Raw genomic sequence first — 19,519 nt, 5'->3', positions numbered from 1 at the left:
CTTATGATAAATACAAATTTCAAGTTTTTTATATTGAAAAATCATAGAAAGTCATATTCTAATAAAATATTTGAAGAATTGTGTTCTAGATCGTCATACACTAATTGTGGACTGTATGATTACTGGACGATCTGAACAGCACACAAATTTTGTCCACTCTCTGGGGCAATTAAGGCCTCCAACAATCACTAATCGGGGTATTTTAGCTTCCCGATCTGTCCCGTTTCACTTGGAGGGACTGGCCAAACTTGGGTGATATCACGATTGATAGTCGATCGTGCTGTTGAGAGTGAGTCCTTGTGAGAGAACTCATCTTTTTCTGCTATGGTTAGGGTGGCTCGGACAACTTCGCCACCCACTGTCATCAAAGCAAATGTCATTGAGACTTCCGTTAAAAAGACGAAGAGAAGCAAGAAGTGCGATTGATCGGTTGCGAGAACGTCGTCGGATATTGAATTCTATTTAACCGAAGTGCCGAACCGGTGTGAGGATATCGATAATATCATCCGCTGAATGTAGGTATTAATGCACAGATTAGTCGACAGAGAATTCATCACAATACCTCTTTCCAAAGATTGCGTTGGACGACGAGAAGGCAAAATTGAGAGCTCAACCTAGTTGCACGCGGAGTGGTTGGCTGAACTAAATCAGCTCAAGGAGCGAACAGGTAAACCGAAATTCATTACAAAAACATTTGAATCATCAAGACTGATATTGAGCCACTCCCTTCAAGGTCCTAACCGCTCATCACCAAAACTCTTCAAGGGATATTACCAGCGAAGTAATTTCATTGCATGCAGTTGCACGTAGCGTAACAGCACGTTGTCACAACAGATACTAATAGTGGATCCCAAAAAGAAAACCCTACGCGAAAGGTAATAGACTGGATTGTTTTCTTTAGACCTAACTCCTAAAATGCGATTCCCTGTTTAGCGGTGTATATCATCATAGAGCGGCGTGACGTCGTTACCCGTCGAAGCACGAGCACCACACAGCAACAAAGCCCTCCCGAAGAGGTATGACGTCATCGTATCTGTTATGTTAGAATCTGCCTGCCTTCAGGGCTTTTATTTAGGTGCCGATTTCACGATAGAGCTAGTCCATCACCACCACTGTTTGTCACGAGCTTCCACGCACACTCGTTGGAGAATCGGATCGGTCGTCGGAGATCTAATACCCCTTTGATGCGTGAGAGAAACACACGATCGGAACCTAACGTGCTCGGGCGAGAAAAGCTTTCGGATTCATTCACGAGGAAGCGAGGATCGAACAGCGTAGTCCAACCGTCCAACAGGAGCTGGATTGGTGAGAGTGGAGGATTTTGGTCGGAGGAAGGTTTGTGCATGTAAACTACCGAAACGAGAGGCATTGCCTGAGTGCTAGTGCTATTTTGAAAACAGCTGACTTCGGGGATTTCCCAAGCCAGGCTTGCATGCAGACCAAAACAACAGCTGGAAAGGAGGTACCAGAACACTGCATGAAGGAATGAGATTTGCATGAGCTGATTTTGGAGGATTCCCGGGGCCCCGTCGAGGAGCGTAACAAGGAGCGAAAGGCATGTTGTAGCATTAAGGAAAACTGAGAAGTTAAGATCAATTGCGATAGACAATTAAGCATATTAGCATTCGATTATCGTGCATGAGTGCCAGATTGCCATTATCAAATTAAGAGCATTAATTTAAATTTTAAGAGCTATTGTGAGCATTTCAATTGCACCATTATACAAAGGCCGCAACTTCGATTTAAATTAAAAGTACAGATGGTACTAATGATTTGTAATTGCCTAAATTTTCATTACATGGTCGTTGACTTTAAATAACGTCTTGAATTTAATTCAGTGTTGAGAGGAACCGTTACACATTATTAATCACGCTAATCGATTTTGGTGAAACTTGGCCAGTTAAGAGATCATACATTTTTACACCTTCGGACGAAGTTTCATGAATTTTTTTTTAATGAAAATTATCGATGATACAGCGAATTTAGTAAAGCAATTCCAAATTTCCCTGTTTTACGGAAATAGCTGGATCTTTGTTTCCAATCATTGTAATAACTACAAATTTTTTAGAGCGTTAGTTGGACTGTTGAACTGAATTGTGTAAAAATGTCATGAAAAAATATCAACCGAGAGAGAAATGGCAGCTTATCAAATTTGAAAGAGAGTGCGCAGCTTCATGCGATTTCATTCTTTTTTGAACGCAACTATTTTGTTCTATTCTTTCAGTGCAGGAAGATAAAATATTCCTCCACATTCGGTATACGTTTTCAGAATCACCAATAAAAATACCCCCGCAAAAACATACAGGGTGTTTAGTAAGTTCGAATTCCTCCTTTTTTTTGTTGTTGTGGCGAAGCCGTGTCAAATAAATCTATTGTTTGTAGGGAACAAATATTTACTATTATCAGACAAACTCTTCGTGGTATTGAAGACAAAAGAGTAAGTATTCATTTTTTATCAGCCTTTTTACATCACTCATAAAATAAAACGCTTTTTTGAACTAAAATGAATTAGAAATAAAATTAAATCTGCTTGAAATTGATCAGTTTGAATAATATTGATCTCTGATAACTAATCAACTACATACATACATAATGACTAAAACAGATTTTAAATCTATTTATTATCCTTCATTCACTTAATGATTCAGGTATCGTCTAAATATTTCAGTATCAGAAATACAACGCACAATGGGGAAAAAAGTGTATAAACCGCAAATAAATTTAATAGCTTCTCTCCTACACAAAACAAATCTATGAAAAAGTACTTTCCTTAAGTGAAAATGTCCGGAAAATCAATTGGGTGCAGAGATGTTAAAATCGCGAGTCTACATACTCGCACTTTGCCCTTCTTTGCAGAACGATTTTATTTCGTTAAACTCAATCTGCAATGATGCTATCTAAAGTTCAACTCGAATAGCATCAGGAAGTAAGCTTCGGGTAAACTCGGCAGGAGTAAACAGCAATCGGGGGAAACATCAGCGAAGCAAACGAACAGTTCTGCGAATTAAAGAAAAAATCGTTTTCGTTCGGCAGCCGAACACATCAATCGGACAACGCATGGGGGCGTGGCTTAAATTGATAGATACAAGGGAACGGGAAACGAGCGAGAGAAGGGTGCGAGGAATGTTAACTCGGTCCGTCGGGCAACGATCGCTCGTGAGCATTCGTGTACGGTAAGCTTCGTTCTGTTGTTTCATTGGTGTGATTTTATTCCTGCGAGGAGGGGAAAACATCAACTCGGAACTGTTCTCTTCGTTTTGTGTGCAATCACGTCATGATTGGAACGAAGATAAAATCAATCTGCACACAACAAGTTAAACTCGGAAAAAATCAGCCGAATGATTCTTTCCGAGGCGAGTTTAAACACCGCTGATTGGGTGTAGTTTCAGACGCCGCACGAGCTTATGAACGGAGTTATAGTGCCCTTTTATTCCCTAATTCCCCTATATCTTGTAAACAATTCAGAAAAAAATTATTTGAGACTTGAAAATCTTGAACAAACTAGACCAATTTTATGAAATTTTCTCTCAAGAATGGAGCTATGGCTGTTTTTACCCGCAATTCCCCTATATTTTTCATTTATTTCAGAAAAAAGCATGTTCGGACATGAACATTTTGAACCAAACGGGACGTGATTTTTTCGAGGAATTCAACGAAGTCTATTTGAGTCACCCCACGGACTGGAAACTGGAGCTATGGCTATTTTACCCTCGATTCCCTTACATTTTTCAAATAGCTCAGAAAAAGCATGTTCGGACTTACAATCTTGAACCAGGTCTGACGTATCTTCACTCATCAGTGGTATCTTATGCGATTTTTTCCAAGGAAACGGATTGATGCTGTTTGAGCCACCGCACGCTTTGGAAAATGGAGTTATGACTGCTTTACCCTCAATTCCCCAACATTTTTCAATTATTTCAGAAAAAAGCAAGTTCGGACTTGAAAATTTTGAACCAACGTATCTTGTGTGATTTTTTCCGAGGAACCCAATGAAGCTTATTTGAGTCACCGCACGGATTGGAAACAGGAGTTTTTTTTTTTTTTTTTTTTTATTTATTAATGATCCTAGGCTAAGCCTTTTATCTGAGTCTGAACTTAAAAAAACATCGACCACACTTTAATTTGTAGTAAAACACTTCTTAATACAACTTCCCAACATTTTTCAATCAATTCGTAAAATTGGGGGTAAAAACAGCCATAACTCCAGTTTCCGAAGCGTGCGGTGGCTCAAACAGCCTTCATTGGATTCCTGAGTAAAAATCACATAAGATATGTCTCATTTTGTCTTAAATAATTGAAAAATGTTGGGAAATTGAGCCATAACTCCATTTTCCAAACCGTGCGGTAGCTCATTCGCCTTCATTCGATTCCTAGGAAAAAATCTTATAAGATTAGTCTCATTTGGTTCAAAATTTTCAAGATCGAACATGCTTTTTCTGGACTAAATATTTGAAGAATGTAAGGGGATTGAGGGTAAAACAACCATAACTCTTGTTTCCAAGCCGTGCGGCCAAATTTTGAACCAAATAGGCCATTTGGTTCAAAATTTTCAAGTCTGAACATGCGTTTCTCAACTATTTGAAAAATGTAGGGGAATTGAGGGTAAAACAGCCATAGCTCCATTTTCAAGTCCGAACATGCTTTTTTCGGAAATAATAGAAAAATGTGATATCAAATCGCATATTACAGACATTAAAATCTCCATGTTGTCTTGGGATCCTCGATGACGTAGAAAAATCAACCAGGCATATTTCAGCAATCGACAGCTGATATTGAATATTCATATTTATTTACGGATGGCAATTTCACCAAAAACTTATAACGATTGCTTATAAAATGCCAAAACAGCAATGAGTTTTAAGGAAATAAGTTTCAACCAGAAAAAAATTGATTATGGTTAAAAAAAAATAACGGATTCAAACACTTCAAGTATCCGTTTTATTTAAATGTGCCAGCATGTAGGTAATTGGCTTTCTATTTGCGCAATCACTCTGGAGTCTTGCAATTCGCCTTGCACCCATCAATGTCTTAATTGGTCCCACTAGATTGCACTTTATTGTATGTCTGAAGTCATAGGAGGTACAAACATACACATGTTTGTGTACCATTGTACTCCAGTCTAAATTTCCTGTGCTCATCTCTGTTCTTTCTTGCTCCTACCATTCACTTGCAGCAACGCCTTGGTCGACGTGAAACCGGACGTCCGGGATGCTCTCCAGGGGCAAAAGTCGGTCCCGCAACCGGTGGTGGCGCTCGAGTCCACCATCATTACCCACGGAATGCCCTATCCGCACAATCTGGAAACGGCCCTGGAGGTGGAACGGATTGTTCGGCAGGAGGTACGTTAGTTTTCTCGATGCGCTCCGTCGCACATTTTGCCTTCTTTTCTCTTGACTTCAATCGGTCAAGGGTGAAAGGAAATCCGGTTGTAAAAATTTCAACCTCTCCTATTGAGGGCAACAGGAAGTCGGTTTAAGTTGTACTCTTATGGCGCGTTACAGCTGGGTGTGTCGGTAAAATAACATTTCAAAATACGAAAAACAATCTTAAGTCAATTTAAGATAAACTTATTTAATAATTTTTGATACTTGTTTTCACTCATAATAATTTTTCTGTTCTCAAAATTCTCCTACAGGGTGCAATTCCGGCCACGATTGCCATAATAGATGGTCGTATCAAGGTGGGTTTAAGTCCGGATGAGTTAGCACGGCTGGCCAAGATCGACTCCGGCAAGCAGACCATCAAAACTTCTCGTCGCGATATGGCCTATGTTTTGAGCCAAGGGCTGGACGGAGGAACTACGGTAGCTGGAACGCTGATGGTGGCCGGAATGGTTGGCATTCGGGTATTTGCTACTGGTGGAATCGGTGGAGTCCATCGAGGCGTTCAGGACACCATGGATGTTTCGGCCGATCTAGTGGAACTCGGCCGATCACCGGTGGCTGTCATCTCATCCGGGATTAAATCAATTCTGGACATTCCTAGAACGTTGGAGTATTTGGTAGGTTCAAAACTATCATTTTTCAAACCTTCCAAATTCTTATCCCTGTTTAACTTCTTTCAGGAAACTCAAGGCGTTTGTGTCGCTTCTTACCAATGTCCGACATTGGACTTCCCAGCATTTTACACTCGATCAAGCGGTTGTAAGGCTGCTTACAATCTAGCAAGCGCTAGGGATGCCGCCCGGATGATCAGCGTTAGTCAATCGTTGGGATTGGGTTCTGGATTTGTAATTGGAGTTCCGATTCCGGAACCGTTTGCCTTGGATCGCAAATTGATGGATGATGTTATTAGCCAAGCACTAGCCGAAGCTGACCGTCAGGGTGTTCGTGGGAAGGAAGTCACTCCGTTTATCCTTTCGGCAGTTTCGCAACTTACTCGGGGGAAAAGTTTGGAATCTAGTAAGTTAAGATTAATTGGTTCAAAAGAATGTTTTATCTTATTATTACTGTTTTTTTTTAGATATGGCTCTGATCAAGAACAATGCTCGGGTGGCAGCTGAAATTGCCGTTGAATTGTGCAGGGTTGAGGGTTCTAGTGTTAACAGTGAAAGTGTGAATGAAGGACGAAGTGAAAGTGTGACAAACAGTACCATTCAACGTGTTCCGGTTAGTTGATAATTTGATTTAGAATTTTAAGGCTGTAAATATAATTAGGAATAAATTTCATGCTTACATTAATCTATTTTTATATGTTTTTTTTCCATTGTCATACAAGCTACTCATTAATTTCTAATGCAGTTTGAAAGAAATAGCTCAACTTTTGTTTCTCTATTACAGGTCGTCATCGGTGGTTCAGTCGTTGATACGTGTATCATGGTCAAGGACGCTGATCTAAAGGTAAGTAGTTGAATGCAAAAAACTAGATACACGAAATATTCTCAGAGCTCTCGGAAGTTGAAAATCTTCGATACCTCACTACGACACACATTTTCGAAGTTCTTAGAATTCAGATAGAAACCTGCATTGAAAATTAAAATCTTGATGCGTTATGAAAGCATATGTACGATCCACTGTTGCGACATTGGAAGATTTAAAAAAACCTCCTGTTTAGTGTTGCCATCGAGTTTGGCGTGAAAACGAGAGTGTTTGTCATATGAGTTGTTCCAGTTTGCTTGACCGAAAATCTAATCTGGGTACAATTTCTTTAAAAAACTTTGAAATCCTGTCAAAGATGAAAAGCACCGTTAGAAAAGAGTTTTAACACGTTTTAACGAGGAATGGAAATCAATTATCACCTAGAGAGATACGTCGCTACGATTTTTGACAAAGTTGTTAAGCAGAAATTTCATTTCCCCTTATAATTGAGACTAAGTTTAATGATTTTTGAATGGAAATATTTAAGCAAATAATGTCGAAAAAAGTCGAAAAGTGAACTAGTCTATGCTGCATACACTTAAGGATAACAATATATGAAACATTAAAAACACTTACTAACATAAAAAAATCCTAGGTACACGATACAACTGTTGTTTTTTTTCTTCGAATTTCACTGCTTAGGAATATCAGGAATGAATCCTGATATTTTTCCTAACAAATGTACTTGCTTCCAAAACCTGTCATACCCAAATAATAATGTTAGCTTTATTATCGTCAACCAAACATTCGTTAGGACCTTGGATTTAACGTTCATTACAAGGTAAAGTGCATTCCATGCATCACCAGAACTCTAACAAAGCTAAAATCTGGATGTTTTAGAATTGTCATCATGGCCAGTTTTTTATGCTTCGATAAAATCACTACGCTATAAATTTTTGGTCTCCAAAGCTTTAATGTTAGCCATTTTTGTGTTTTTTTTTTTCGATTCCGTGAGTTCTCCCAGTTTTTTTTCTAGCAATCATGAAGGATGATGAATGATGATTGCATTATTGAGATATGATCCGGTAGAATTAATAACATAAAATCAATGTTTTAACCATATTTTGAGCCTCTATTCTACTGCCAAGATTATAGGTAGAATGTGTATGAAATAGTATCTTAAAATAAATGTGCCTCGTCAAATCTTTAGAATAAGGAAATTTGAATAAAATATTTATTTTAAAAAATAAAATAAAAAATATTTCATGGTCTGCTAAACTTTCGGCTTTTGCTAAACTTAAAAATGCTTTGAATGACTGAAAATCTCAACCCCCATAATATGGGTATTGGGTGTAAAGGCTAAATTCGATATCTGACCCCACCCAAGATGGTGACTTCTGCTAATCTTTAAAACGCTGTTAATGGTCGAAAATCTCATTAAAATTAAATAAACTATCACATTTTCGTAGGTGATGGAAAGAATTAGAGAAACCAAAGATCGAAAGAACATAAGCCGTAAATATTATGAAGTTTTCGAAAAAGATACAACGGCTCACCGGCAGGACTTGATCCTGCATTCACCGCTTCAGTACAACGGCGCGTTAGCCAATTTCACTGCGGTGAACATGATGAAATCGGCGAACACGAGCAATCGAGCTCTGCTGATCAACTGCTGGACCTTTCATCGAAACACAATGTATATCCCGCATGTGATCTTTCCCACTATTGATCTCTCTTGTTCATCTAACCCCACCAGCGTTGCCAGATTGATAAGAGTCCGTAGATTTTACGAAAATCGAAAATTGTACTGATTTTGGTAAAACAAAACTTGATGACCTTTTTTTTTGGTCGTCAGGTAGAATTTTCATTTATCCGCAGAATCCCTTGAATATATTCGATAATCCGTAGAAAATCCGTAGGAAATGTTGAAAGCCGTAAATTTCGAGCATCGATCCGTAGCTCCGTAGAATTACTTAAAATCCGTAGAATTACGGAGAAATCCGTAGATCTGGCAAGGCTGAATCCCACCCATCGACTCGGGATTTTAGCCGAGCGAGCACATGGTCGATTGCTTCGGGTTTGCCGCAACTTACGGTCAAATGAAGAAGCAATCAGTGCTGCTCAAGGTTCCGAGTAGACCAGTTATACAGGGAGGTGTTGTTTATTGTTTATCGTTTATTGTTTATTTGTTATAAAATCATCTGACATATTTAGGTGTCTTAATGATCTACTTAATATTATTTGTACATTACATGATACTTTTCCTAATTTCTCAGTTGGTCACTTAAGTCAGATTCAATACGGCGTTTAAAAGTTGAAATGGAAACATTGAAGTCGAAGACCGCATAATAACGAAGAAAGCATATTTTTGCGGAACGGAGAGGGTCGTTACTGCCATATCGCGTGCTTCTAGGTTCCAGGGAGAGCAAGTTTCTATTACGTAGTGTTCTTTCTGGAGCATAAATATTACAGCGAGATAGTAACCAGGAGCAGTCAATTTCGTTCCGAAGAATCTTTGCCACAAACAGCGATTGACCGATGGAACGACGATCCGACAGCGTATGAAGTCCAAGCAGAGCACAACGATGAGCGTATGGCGGTAGGTTTAAAGGATTCTCCCAAGGTAGTTCACGAAGAGCATAACGAACGAACCGACGTTGAATTGCTTCAAAACGCGCTGTCCATGAAGCTTCAAAAGGCCACCATACTAGGTTCGCAGATTCCAATGTTGATCGCACCAGGCAACAATACAGAGCTCGCAAGCAGAGAGGATCAGTGAATTCTTTACTCAAACGTATAATAAATCCAAGCATTCGGTTAGCTTTCTCGAGTACCACAGAGTAATGCCGCTTAAAAGTCATTTGACTGTCCAACAAAACGCCAAGATCCTTTATCTCCTCAACACGATGCAACTGCTCGCCCAGAATATCGTATTTATGAATAAATGGATTTTTCCTACGCCCAAACGTGATAATACAGCACTTCGTAACGCTCAAAACTAGTAAATTATTGGCGCACCAGTTTACAACTGTGTCCAAGAAGCGTTGTAATTCATAACAGTCAGATTTACTGTTTATGACTAAAAATATTTTTAAGTCGTCCGCGTACAGGAGAACTCCACATCCAATGAGCAACAGGTTGATATCATTACAAAACAGCGTAAACAATAAAGGACCCAAATTGCTGCCTTGGGGTACCCCAGACTTTGGAATGAAGTCAGAAGATTCAGCTGAACCTATTTTCACAGCCAATCGACGATCTCTTAGGTAGCTTCTGATCCACGCACACAATCGCTCGGAAAATCCCAATCGATGCAATTTTTTCAGAAGAATATCGTGGTTCACAGAATCAAATGCCGCGGAAATGTCGGTATATATCGCGTCGATTTGTTTGCCGGCATCCATGTTTGATATGCAAAAGGATGTAAAAACCATCAGGTTTGAAGTTACAGAGCGTTTAGGAAAAAATCCATGCTGGTTCTCAGAGATCCAGTTCCGGCAAGCCGAAAACATGACATCGTTGACAATCCTCTCAAATACTTTCGAGCAGGCAGCTAGCGATGTGACACCACGGTAGTTAAGAACATCTTTTTTGTCACCTTTTTTGTACACTGGGCTCATTAACGATTTTTTCCAGATGGTGGGAAATTTTTGCTGTTCTAGAGACTGAGTGAAAATGCTTGTCAGAGGTTTCACCAGTAAAGAGCAACACCTTTTCAGTACGCACGCCGGTATGCCATCCTGTCCGGCTGTCGTGGAGTTTTTCAGATTAATTTTTGCCTCTAACACCATTTCCTCGCTTACAGCAAAAACATCCAGATCCAGCACATCGATGGGTAATCGTGTTACTGCGGCGTTCACTTGACTAGCGGTTGGCGATTTGATTGAAAAAACACTGGCGAAGTGCGTCGCAAAAAGGTCGCATTTTTCGTCAGCTGACATGGCAATACGATCATTTAATTGGAGTACAGCTGGAAGCCCAGACTCTTTCCGTTTGGAGTTTACAAATTTCCAGAACTTTTTTGGATTGCGACGAAGTTCAGTCTGAGTACGATGCACATAACGACGATAGCAAAGTCGGTTGTATATCCGGTAACATTTAGTAGCCGCGTTCAATTTGATTTTCACGAATGGGCACCTGGAGTTACTAAACTTCCGTAGCAATTTTGATCGTGTCTGTTTCAACCGCTTCAAGTGAGCATTAGTCCAAGGAGGTCGAAGAGGAGGCCGCACCAGGGGTACGGATTTATCAATAGCGTCATCCAGGATTGCTTTAAATATACAAACTTTGGATTTCAGACCAGTCAGCTTCAGATAGAACACGGTTCATAGTATCAAAATCCGCCCGGTTAAAATCACGGGCTGATACATCGAAATCTTCAACAAAAGTGATAGGATTCGGGAAGAAAATTTCAAATTCCAAAGGAGGGTGATACACGTCTATCGGCACAATGAAACCACTGGCTTCGATAATGGGACTGATCGAAATAGAATCATCTGAGAAAACCAAATCCAGCGTTCGGTTTTGAGAGTTTCGTATCCCGTTTCGTTGACTAACTCCATTCAATGTCGTTCCATCCAATAGTGTAGCACTAGCAGAATTTATCATGGAAGAAGATTCCAACACCATGTTGTTGCTCTGACCCGGAATCCAGAACAATTGCGATTGGTTAAAGTCACCAAGAAGAGGTGTTGCTCTGTTGAAATCAATACTGATTTTATGAAATCGCTTGGTACATCTTTGTACCTCAAAACGATCACATTTTCGTAGGTGATGGAAAGAATTAGAGAAACATGAGGTATCAAAGAACGAAAGAACATAAGCCGTAAATATCATTCTTCATCTGACCGTAAGTTGCGGCAAACCCGAAGCAATCGACCATGTGCTCGCTCGGCTAAAATCCCGAGTCGATGGCTGGGGTTAGAGAAACAAGAGAGATCAATAGTGGGAAAGATCACATGCGGAATATACATGGTGTTTCGATAAAAGGTCCAGCAGTTGATCGGCAGAGCTCGATTGCTCGTGTTGGCCGATTTCATCATGTTCACCGTGGTGAAATTGGCTAACGCGCCGTTGTACTGACGCCGAGATTGCAGGTTCAAGTCCTGCCGGTAAGCCGTTGTATCTTTTTCGAAAAAATCATGATATTTACGGCTTATGTTCTTTCGTTTTTTGATCAAACTAGACAAAACTAGTAAGATTCAGATGCGTTTGAATGAAACTGGATTAACCAAGATTCATCATGATAAATAAAACCAAAATACTCATCTTATTTATAACCAGTCAAAAAAAAAAAAAAAAAATATACTAAAACAAGGTACAAAAAGACAAAACCAAAACAAAATGAAACATAGTGTAAAGAAATAAAACAATTTAAAATAATCCAAAACACTAGAAAACTAGAAAATGCATAACAGAACATCATGAAACAAAATTAAACATGATTTTACCAAATTGAGCAAGATGGAACATGATAAAACAACCAAAAACAATAAAAAAAACACGTTGTTAAATAGAACAAGAAACAAGTGCAAAAAAGAAAAAAATAACAAAATAGAACATGATAAAACATTATCCAAGTAAACGAAACAAGTTCAAGCTAGGTTAAAAATACGTTAGAAGATAAAATGCTACAAATCGAGATAAAACACATAAACAAGAATAACAAGACTTATCACTTATCACTCCTTTTTCTTCTAAACAAGTGTTAAGCTAAGCATGAAAATTGTAAAAATAGAAAACGTGTTTGGCTCCTTAAAGCCTAAAGGTAGGAGCCGTTTCAAATAAAGAATTTACAAAAAAAAAAGATTAAAACAATTTAAAAAAGGATAAAATTAGGTAACGAATGTTAAAAAAACCAGGTCAACCCAAAATGAAGGCTTCCGTTTAATTCAAAATGCATATTTTTTAATAAATTTTATTTACTTGGTTATTTTCAATACCTTTTATTGTTGCATTGAATCTTGTTTTAACTACTTAATTTTGTTTAGTTTGTTTCTTTATTTTTTGTTTTTTTTATCTTCATTTATCTCATCTTGTTTAATTTTGTTTTATAATTATTTTGCTTTGTTTCACCCTTTTATCTAGTTTTGTCTTTATTTTCAATCATCTAGTTTTGTCATGTTTTATCTTGTTCAAGTTAGATTTATCTTGTAGATGCTTCATCTTTATCTTCATCAAGTTTTATCTTGCTGTATATAATTTTAACTTGTTATGCCAAGCTGTACTTTGTTTTTTCATCTTATTTCATTTTGTTGCACTTAATATTATTTGTTTGAGCTATTAAGATTCGTTGATCCCTTTCACCATAAATTGTGATTGTTTTATGCAATTTTCAGTCATTTACAGCATTTTAGCGTTAAGTTAAAGCCGTCATCTTGGATTTCAAGATGGCCTCAGTTAGAGAAATTCTACTTCTACTCGTTCAACCGTTTCACCAATACTCATATTTTGGTGGTTTCATGCGGTTTTCAATTATTTACAGCATTTTAAATTTCAGCGGAAGCCGCAAAATTAGATTTAAAGATGATGTTTGATAGCGAAATTCAACTTCTTCTAGCTTATCTCATTTAACTAATACCCATTTTTTGGAGGATTCATACGGTATTCGATGATTTATAGCATTTTTATAGTTAATCGAAAGCCGCCATCTTGGATTTTAAGATGGCTTCAGATGGCGAAATTTGATTTCTACTCGTTGATCCCTCTCAACAAATATCTTTTATTGTGGATGGTTCATAAGATTTGCAGTAATTTAAAGCTTTAAAAAAAAGCGAAAGCCGCCATCTTGGATCAATGATTTTTAGTTTAGTCCTTCCACCCAATACCCATATTGTGGAAATTTCATTTAATTTTCAGTGTTTAAAATCATTTTAATATTCAGCAGAAGCCGCCATCTTGGATTGTAAGATGGCGTTAGAAAGCGAAGTTCGACTTTTTCTAGTTTAGCCCAAGGAATATTTAAAGAAGGTAGTGCCAAGGCAGCCCTGCTCTAGTATTGGTACATACTGCGACGTCACAATCACGAAAAATCTGTTAATTTACTAGGAAACTTTTCTTTTTCGATGATAATTCGAAGAATCTGCTGGAAATTTTCCACTTTGAAAACATGTTATTATAGAATGATTCTTGCTCTTCAAGATAGGTACAAAAAAAGTTGCATTTTCAAATATTTTTTCTATAAAGTACACCATCGAAGTTTGAAAAAATTGTGGGTTTTCACCACTGAAATTTGCAAAACTTTAAAAATAGTTCAAATTCTTCCATTAAAATGTTCAAGTCAGTGCAGTTTAAGCTCCTCATTACAATAAAGTGATCAAAACCCAATTTTTCAATCGAAATCACAATCTTTTATTGGCATTTTAGTAAACTGAGTTGACAATCATGAATTGATGTTAATTGTTGTACATAAGATTTGTATATGGTAAACCCGTTGGATTAAAATCATGACAATCAGTTGAACACACAATATCCACCAGCTAGACCTTTTCGCAGCTGATATTTTCTTCATTTTTGCACGTTTTAGCTTCAAGGCGACAATGCATTCATTAATAAATTAAGAAAAAAAAACATAATGCAATCTTCAAAGGACTAAAAAACTTCATAACATTGTGAAATAGAGGCCTTGCAACTAAATCAAAATGAAATTGGAATTCAATTTCGTTCTTAAACATGTTTTTCTTTGAAAGTCTTACCATTTTCACATAAATTTTCGATACAAACGTTTTTGTGACGTCACAAAAAAAAACCAATATGGCTCTCGGCACTACCTTATTTAAATATTCCTTGAGTTTAGCCCTTTCATCCAATACCAATATTGTGGAGCTTTCATGTGATTTTCAGTGATTAACAGCATTTTAAAGTTTAGCGGAAGTCGCCATCTTGGATTTCAAAATTGCGTCAGATAGCATTTTTTAAAGTTTTTTGAAAGCCGCCATTTTAAGATGGCGTAAGATAGCGAAATTCAACTTCTACTCGTTGATCCCTTACAACTAATAGCCATATTGTGGGGGTTTTATGCAATTTTCAGTCATTTACAGTATTTTCAAGTTAAGTGGAAGTCACCATCTGGAATTCAAGATGGCGTCGGGCAACGAAACCCCCTTTCATCTAAAACCCATATTGTGGATATTTCATGAAATTTTCAGATATTTACGAAAATAAAAGCGGAAGCCGCCATCTTGGATTAGTGATGGCGTCAAGTAACAATTTTTCCTACTTTAATTCAATCATCATATTGTAAAGACATTCATAACACTTCCGGGGATTTGAAGTTTTTAAAAAATAAATTTTTTTTTATTAAACTCAAAAACAACACACATAACTTATCAAAAATGTGTAAAAATAAAAAAAACCAATTCAAATAAGTGCAATCTAACCTGAGCGTGTTTTGTTTTGACATCTTGATCGAGAACTGTCACTAAGTTTCTTGGCGATTTTATAATCAAGCATTGAGTGCTATTATAAAACATGCAAAAGAAAGCTAGGAGCAAACTTCTAAGTTTATGTTTTATTGTAGTTTTAACAGAGCATTCATCATAACTCTTTCAAAACAACTTAAACAGTATACTTAGTGAGACTATATAGCTCAGTTGGCAAGTCCGTTGCCTCTTGAGCCGATGTCAAACACAGAGTTGTACCGGATGAGTTTTTTAATAACTATTCGCCAAATGCAATGTTGATATAAAGTCGCGAATGCCTAAAAGATGGTAAAACGACTATAATCGAAACAAGAAAAGTATATTTAGTAACAGCTTTAATAGCGTTTTCAAAACTACCTGAAAACAAATGATCGAAACAAAAAGATAAGCATTTTTCATGACTTCAATAAAACCATCGTAAAACGAGCTGCACAAAAATATGCCATAATGAAACCATAATAAAACTTCCTAACGCTAGTTGGTTTAATCTGTGGTATGTACTTGGGTAAATTTATTGTTTTGTTGTTTGGGGAGAGTTATATTGAAACTTAAACCTGAGAATTGATATATTTGTTTTATTTATCTTACACAAATGCGGAATATTTCTTCTTTTGTTTTATGTAAACGGCTTATTTTATTTTATGGGATTATTCCATGAACATTGTATGTTAAGGTTCAACCTTTAAATCCGTTTTTCGCAATTCAATTAAATTCTCGCATTGAATAGACTGTTTCAATTTATGCTTCAAATAGGTATCGATATTTTTCTTCGACAACACTCTCAGTCCATCGATCAATTTCGGCTATCTGATCTGCGTTCAGCTCCCTTTTCCAACCGTCAGCCGAACCTTGACGCATAAACTTTCCGCCTCCGAAATCCTTGTAATTAACATTGTCGTTGGCTTTCATCGAATCGAATGATAAATGTTGACAAAGCTGCTCGATTTGTTCATCGGTGTAAGTTTTCCCAAAGAACTGACAAGTTCTCAGGACCGACGATCGTAGATCCCGTTTCATATCTTCGTAGGAGAGATACAAAATGTTCTCATAGTTTTGAAGCTCGTAGTATTCGATAACATGGCTATGATAAGGCGAATAGTATTCGAGATCTTTCTTGAACGATTGAATGAACTGATCCAAACTGCCCTTGTAGTGAGCCATCCTCGAATGATGATAGTAGGAAACGGCAACGGATTTGGGATTTCGTTTGACGTGGACAATTTTAGGTTTCATCGTCCATATTTGAGTCGGTAGAAGAGCCACGGGGAAGTGCGTTTTGATTATCCGAGGACTCGGTGCAGTTTTCAGGAACTCGACTGTGTTTGAGCGGTCTTTATCTAAAGTGGAAATTCTGCGAAAAAGATGTTTTTTTTAAGGATTTTAAAATTTGATACTTCAACTATATCTTACTCGAAAAATGGTGAACGCTGTCGCAGGTGGGTGTTGAGTGCCGTTTCGAAGTTCAAATCGTTACATATCAACCAAACCATCTCCTGAGCCCAAGTGGTTCCATTTTTGGGATACGTGACTACCCAAACGTCATCGGGCTTCACTTCAAACTGGTGCAGCTCATGTGCCCAAGTTTTGAACAGTTCTGACAGGCAACAAGGTTGAGGTTCCCAATTCGGAATGCCAATGGGAACTTGGGAATAGTTTTTTGGTTTCACTAAAATGTAATCACTAATGTTTAACTGTTCGTTTGTTTCAATCCATGTTGGATCGGTTATTGGTAAGTATTCGAACGCCATGTTCTCTCGAGACTCGAGACTAACTGAAACGAATTGATAGACTTCCGAAGAAATGAGAGTTGAGTGAGATTGAAAAGAGCTATGAGCAGATCTTTCACCCGGCTTCTAGATAAGCTTTTATCTGTAATGGTTGGCGTTATTTTACTGAAGTAGTGTCATGTTTGTAATTTGATTACAAACAAACGGAGAAGCGTTAGCGAAATATGGGTCAAGTTCAGTTTTTCCTTGTCGTTCGAAGCACTTGGTTGTTTGGGATCATTTTATTTTTATAACCAGAAAAGGTCTGATTTGTAAATTTTCATCATGCCTGCAATTTTGTATCTACGGATTTTTTCGGAGTGAATTCCTGAATGAAAAATCTACAATATAAACCATGCACTACATTTAAAAATACACACCCAAACCTTCGAAGTTATTATGTTCTTCTTAATTTTTCCTTTATCACACTAAAAAAACAGATTAAAATTATGCATTGAACAGGTGACGATACTTTTCTTCTACAGCGCTTTCAGTCCAACGATCAATTTCGGCTATCTGGTGATCGTTTAGTTCCCTTTTCCAACCATCAGCCGTACCCTGCCGCATGAACCTTCCTTCTCCTCCAAAGTCCTTATAATTAACCGTATCGTTGGCTTTCATCGAATCGAATGACAAATGCTGGCAAAGTTTATCGATTTGTTCATCCGTATAAGTTTTGCCGAAAAACTTGCAAGTTTTCAGTACTGACGATCGTAGATCCCGTTTCATATCTTCGTAGCAGAGATACAGAATGTTGTCATAGTTTTGAAGTTCGTAGTACTCGATCACATGGCAATGATACGGTGAAAAGTAATGAAGATCTTTTTTCAACAATTGGATGAACTGGTCCAAATCACCCTTGAAGTGAGTCATTTTCGAGTGATGGAAGTAGGAAACGGCTACCGATTTGGGATTTCGTTTGACGTGAACAATTTTAGGTTTCACCGACCAAATTCGAGGAGGCAGAAGACCCACAGGAAGATGTGTTTTGATGACTCGAGGACCAGGCATGTTTTTTAACAACTCGAATGCATTTCCACGATCTTTATGGAGAGTTGAAATTCTGTAACAGAGACTTCATTAGTAAATAGAATGTTTGATAATTTTTTAAAATTATCTTACTCCAAAAAGGGCGATCGCTGCCGGAGGTGGGTATTGCGAGCCGTTTCGAAATCCAAATCGTTGCAAATCAACCATACCATTTCCTGGGTCCAGGTGGTTCCATTTTTGGAGTACGAGGCCACCCAAACGTCATCCGACTTTACTTCGAACGTGCGGAGCTCCTGTTCCCAATTTTTGAACAGTTCCGAGAGACAGCAAGGTTGAGGTTCCCAGTTCGGGATACCAATTGGAACATCCGCACAGTTTGTTGGCCTCACCTGAATGTAATCACTAACATTGAGCTGCTCTTTTGTTTCGATCCAAGTCGGATCTGTTATTGGAAGGTATTCGTAAGCCATGATTTATCGACACTGACGAAAAACACGACAGACACTGGGAGAAGCAATACAGAAATTGAAAAGACAACGCCTTGAAGATCTTGTATCGAGAATCGTGAGAAGTTTTTATCTTTGATGTATGGCCCAAATATTTTCGGTGCAATTATAAATGGCTCAATATTTGCAGAATGATTACAAGCTGTCGGAGTGATTTGATGAAAAAGGCCAAAATTTGTTTTATTTGTGGAATTGTGTTTAGATATTTTATTTTATTATTCTTACCTGTATGTCGATAGCAAGCGAAATGTTTGTGTTTTTCAACATGCATGCGTTTCGAGATACAATAAACTTTGTGATGATGTAGATAAACTTGTTATCTACAAAAGCACAACATCTCATATGTTTTCAACCATTGAGTATTAAGCTTAGAGCTTAGGCGGAATGTTTAGTTATTCAAGATAGACACAAATTTAAAAAGAGATGCTCCGGTTTATCACAAGAAATACAAAATTCAAAAGGGTACTGGCAACATAAATACTTCACAAAAGTTCAGCTAAAACGGGTCACTCAATCATTTTTATAAACCACTGCGTGATATTGATCACGGATTTTTTTTTTCACTTTTTGAACTCTTACCGAGTAGACTTTCCCAAACTACTGAATCGGGAAGTAAATAAAAGAGGCTGAATTTATTTAAGTAAACAAATCGAATCTACTAACACAATTGCACGATCGGGCGATTCACTGGGGTGGCTCTAATTTTTTGGCGCTTTATTTTATGGACCTACAAATTTTTCTCACAAAAATAGTGTCTGATCGTAAAAAGTTTAAAACTTAGGGTTTCGTGAAAATTGAATCAACAAAAAAAACATTGTGAATTTGAACTGTTCGAACTACATTCCTCTAGTAGGTCACCCTAACGAACCTAACCATTTATTGCAGGTAAAGTTTGGGAATCTTTATAATAATGCAGAAAATCAACAGAAGATTGGTGATCAGGTTTTTTCAAAGTTCAAAGTTTTGTAATGATTTGTTCTAACCCGCTTACAAAGCTGAAAGCTCGTGCCATAGTGTTTGACGTCAAACTTCTGCGAACC

At 37.7% G+C, this 19,519-nt stretch overlaps 3 protein-coding genes across 3 annotated transcripts in view; 1 reads left to right on the top strand and 2 right to left on the bottom strand.

Moving 5' to 3' along the window:
* The window catches only part of LOC129758382 (pseudouridine-5'-phosphate glycosidase-like), a 59,743-nt gene that overhangs the window by 8,111 nt on the left and 32,113 nt on the right, over positions 1–19,519 (top strand). Inside the window, exons 3-7 of the mRNA XM_055755886.1 lie at positions 5,174–5,339; positions 5,636–6,001; positions 6,065–6,401; positions 6,463–6,608; positions 6,780–6,839. Of these exons, the coding sequence (XP_055611861.1) occupies positions 5,174–5,339; positions 5,636–6,001; positions 6,065–6,401; positions 6,463–6,608; positions 6,780–6,839 (1,075 nt within the window). The remainder of the gene's footprint in view (positions 1–5,173; positions 5,340–5,635; positions 6,002–6,064; positions 6,402–6,462; positions 6,609–6,779; positions 6,840–19,519) is intronic.
* On the bottom strand, positions 15,731–16,972 carry LOC129758385 (luciferin sulfotransferase-like). The gene is made up of 2 exons (XM_055755889.1): positions 16,628–16,972; positions 15,731–16,568 (listed from the first exon to the last, which is right to left on the bottom strand). The coding sequence occupies exons 1-2, from the start codon at positions 16,963–16,965 to the stop codon at positions 15,956–15,958; spliced, it is 951 nt and encodes a 316-aa protein (XP_055611864.1). The 5' UTR covers positions 16,966–16,972; the 3' UTR covers positions 15,731–15,955.
* LOC129758383 (luciferin sulfotransferase-like) lies at positions 17,284–19,034 on the bottom strand. The gene is made up of 3 exons (XM_055755887.1): positions 18,705–19,034; positions 18,106–18,621; positions 17,284–18,046 (listed from the first exon to the last, which is right to left on the bottom strand). The coding sequence occupies exons 2-3, from the start codon at positions 18,441–18,443 to the stop codon at positions 17,431–17,433; spliced, it is 954 nt and encodes a 317-aa protein (XP_055611862.1). The 5' UTR covers positions 18,444–18,621; positions 18,705–19,034; the 3' UTR covers positions 17,284–17,430.

The sequence above is a fragment of the Uranotaenia lowii genome, chromosome 3 (genome assembly GCF_029784155.1).
Source record: "Uranotaenia lowii strain MFRU-FL chromosome 3, ASM2978415v1, whole genome shotgun sequence".
Taxonomy (NCBI): Eukaryota; Metazoa; Arthropoda; class Insecta; order Diptera; family Culicidae; genus Uranotaenia; species Uranotaenia lowii.
This window is presented reverse-complemented; position numbering and strand designations above follow the sequence as displayed.

Bases quoted from the DNA above. Each gene is read 5' to 3' on its own strand.
- LOC129758385 (XM_055755889.1), bottom strand. From the start codon at position 16,965: ATGGCGTTCGAATACTTACCAATAACCGATCCAACATGGATTGAAACA. The intron at 16,569-16,627 runs GTAAGATATAGT...TCTTTTTCGCAG, and splicing joins CAGCGTTCACCATTTTTCGA to AATTTCCACTTTAGATAAAG.
- LOC129758383 (XM_055755887.1), bottom strand. From the start codon at position 18,443: ATGGCTTACGAATACCTTCCAATAACAGATCCGACTTGGATCGAAACA. The intron at 18,047-18,105 runs GTAAGATAATTT...TCTCTGTTACAG, and splicing joins CAGCGATCGCCCTTTTTGGA to AATTTCAACTCTCCATAAAG.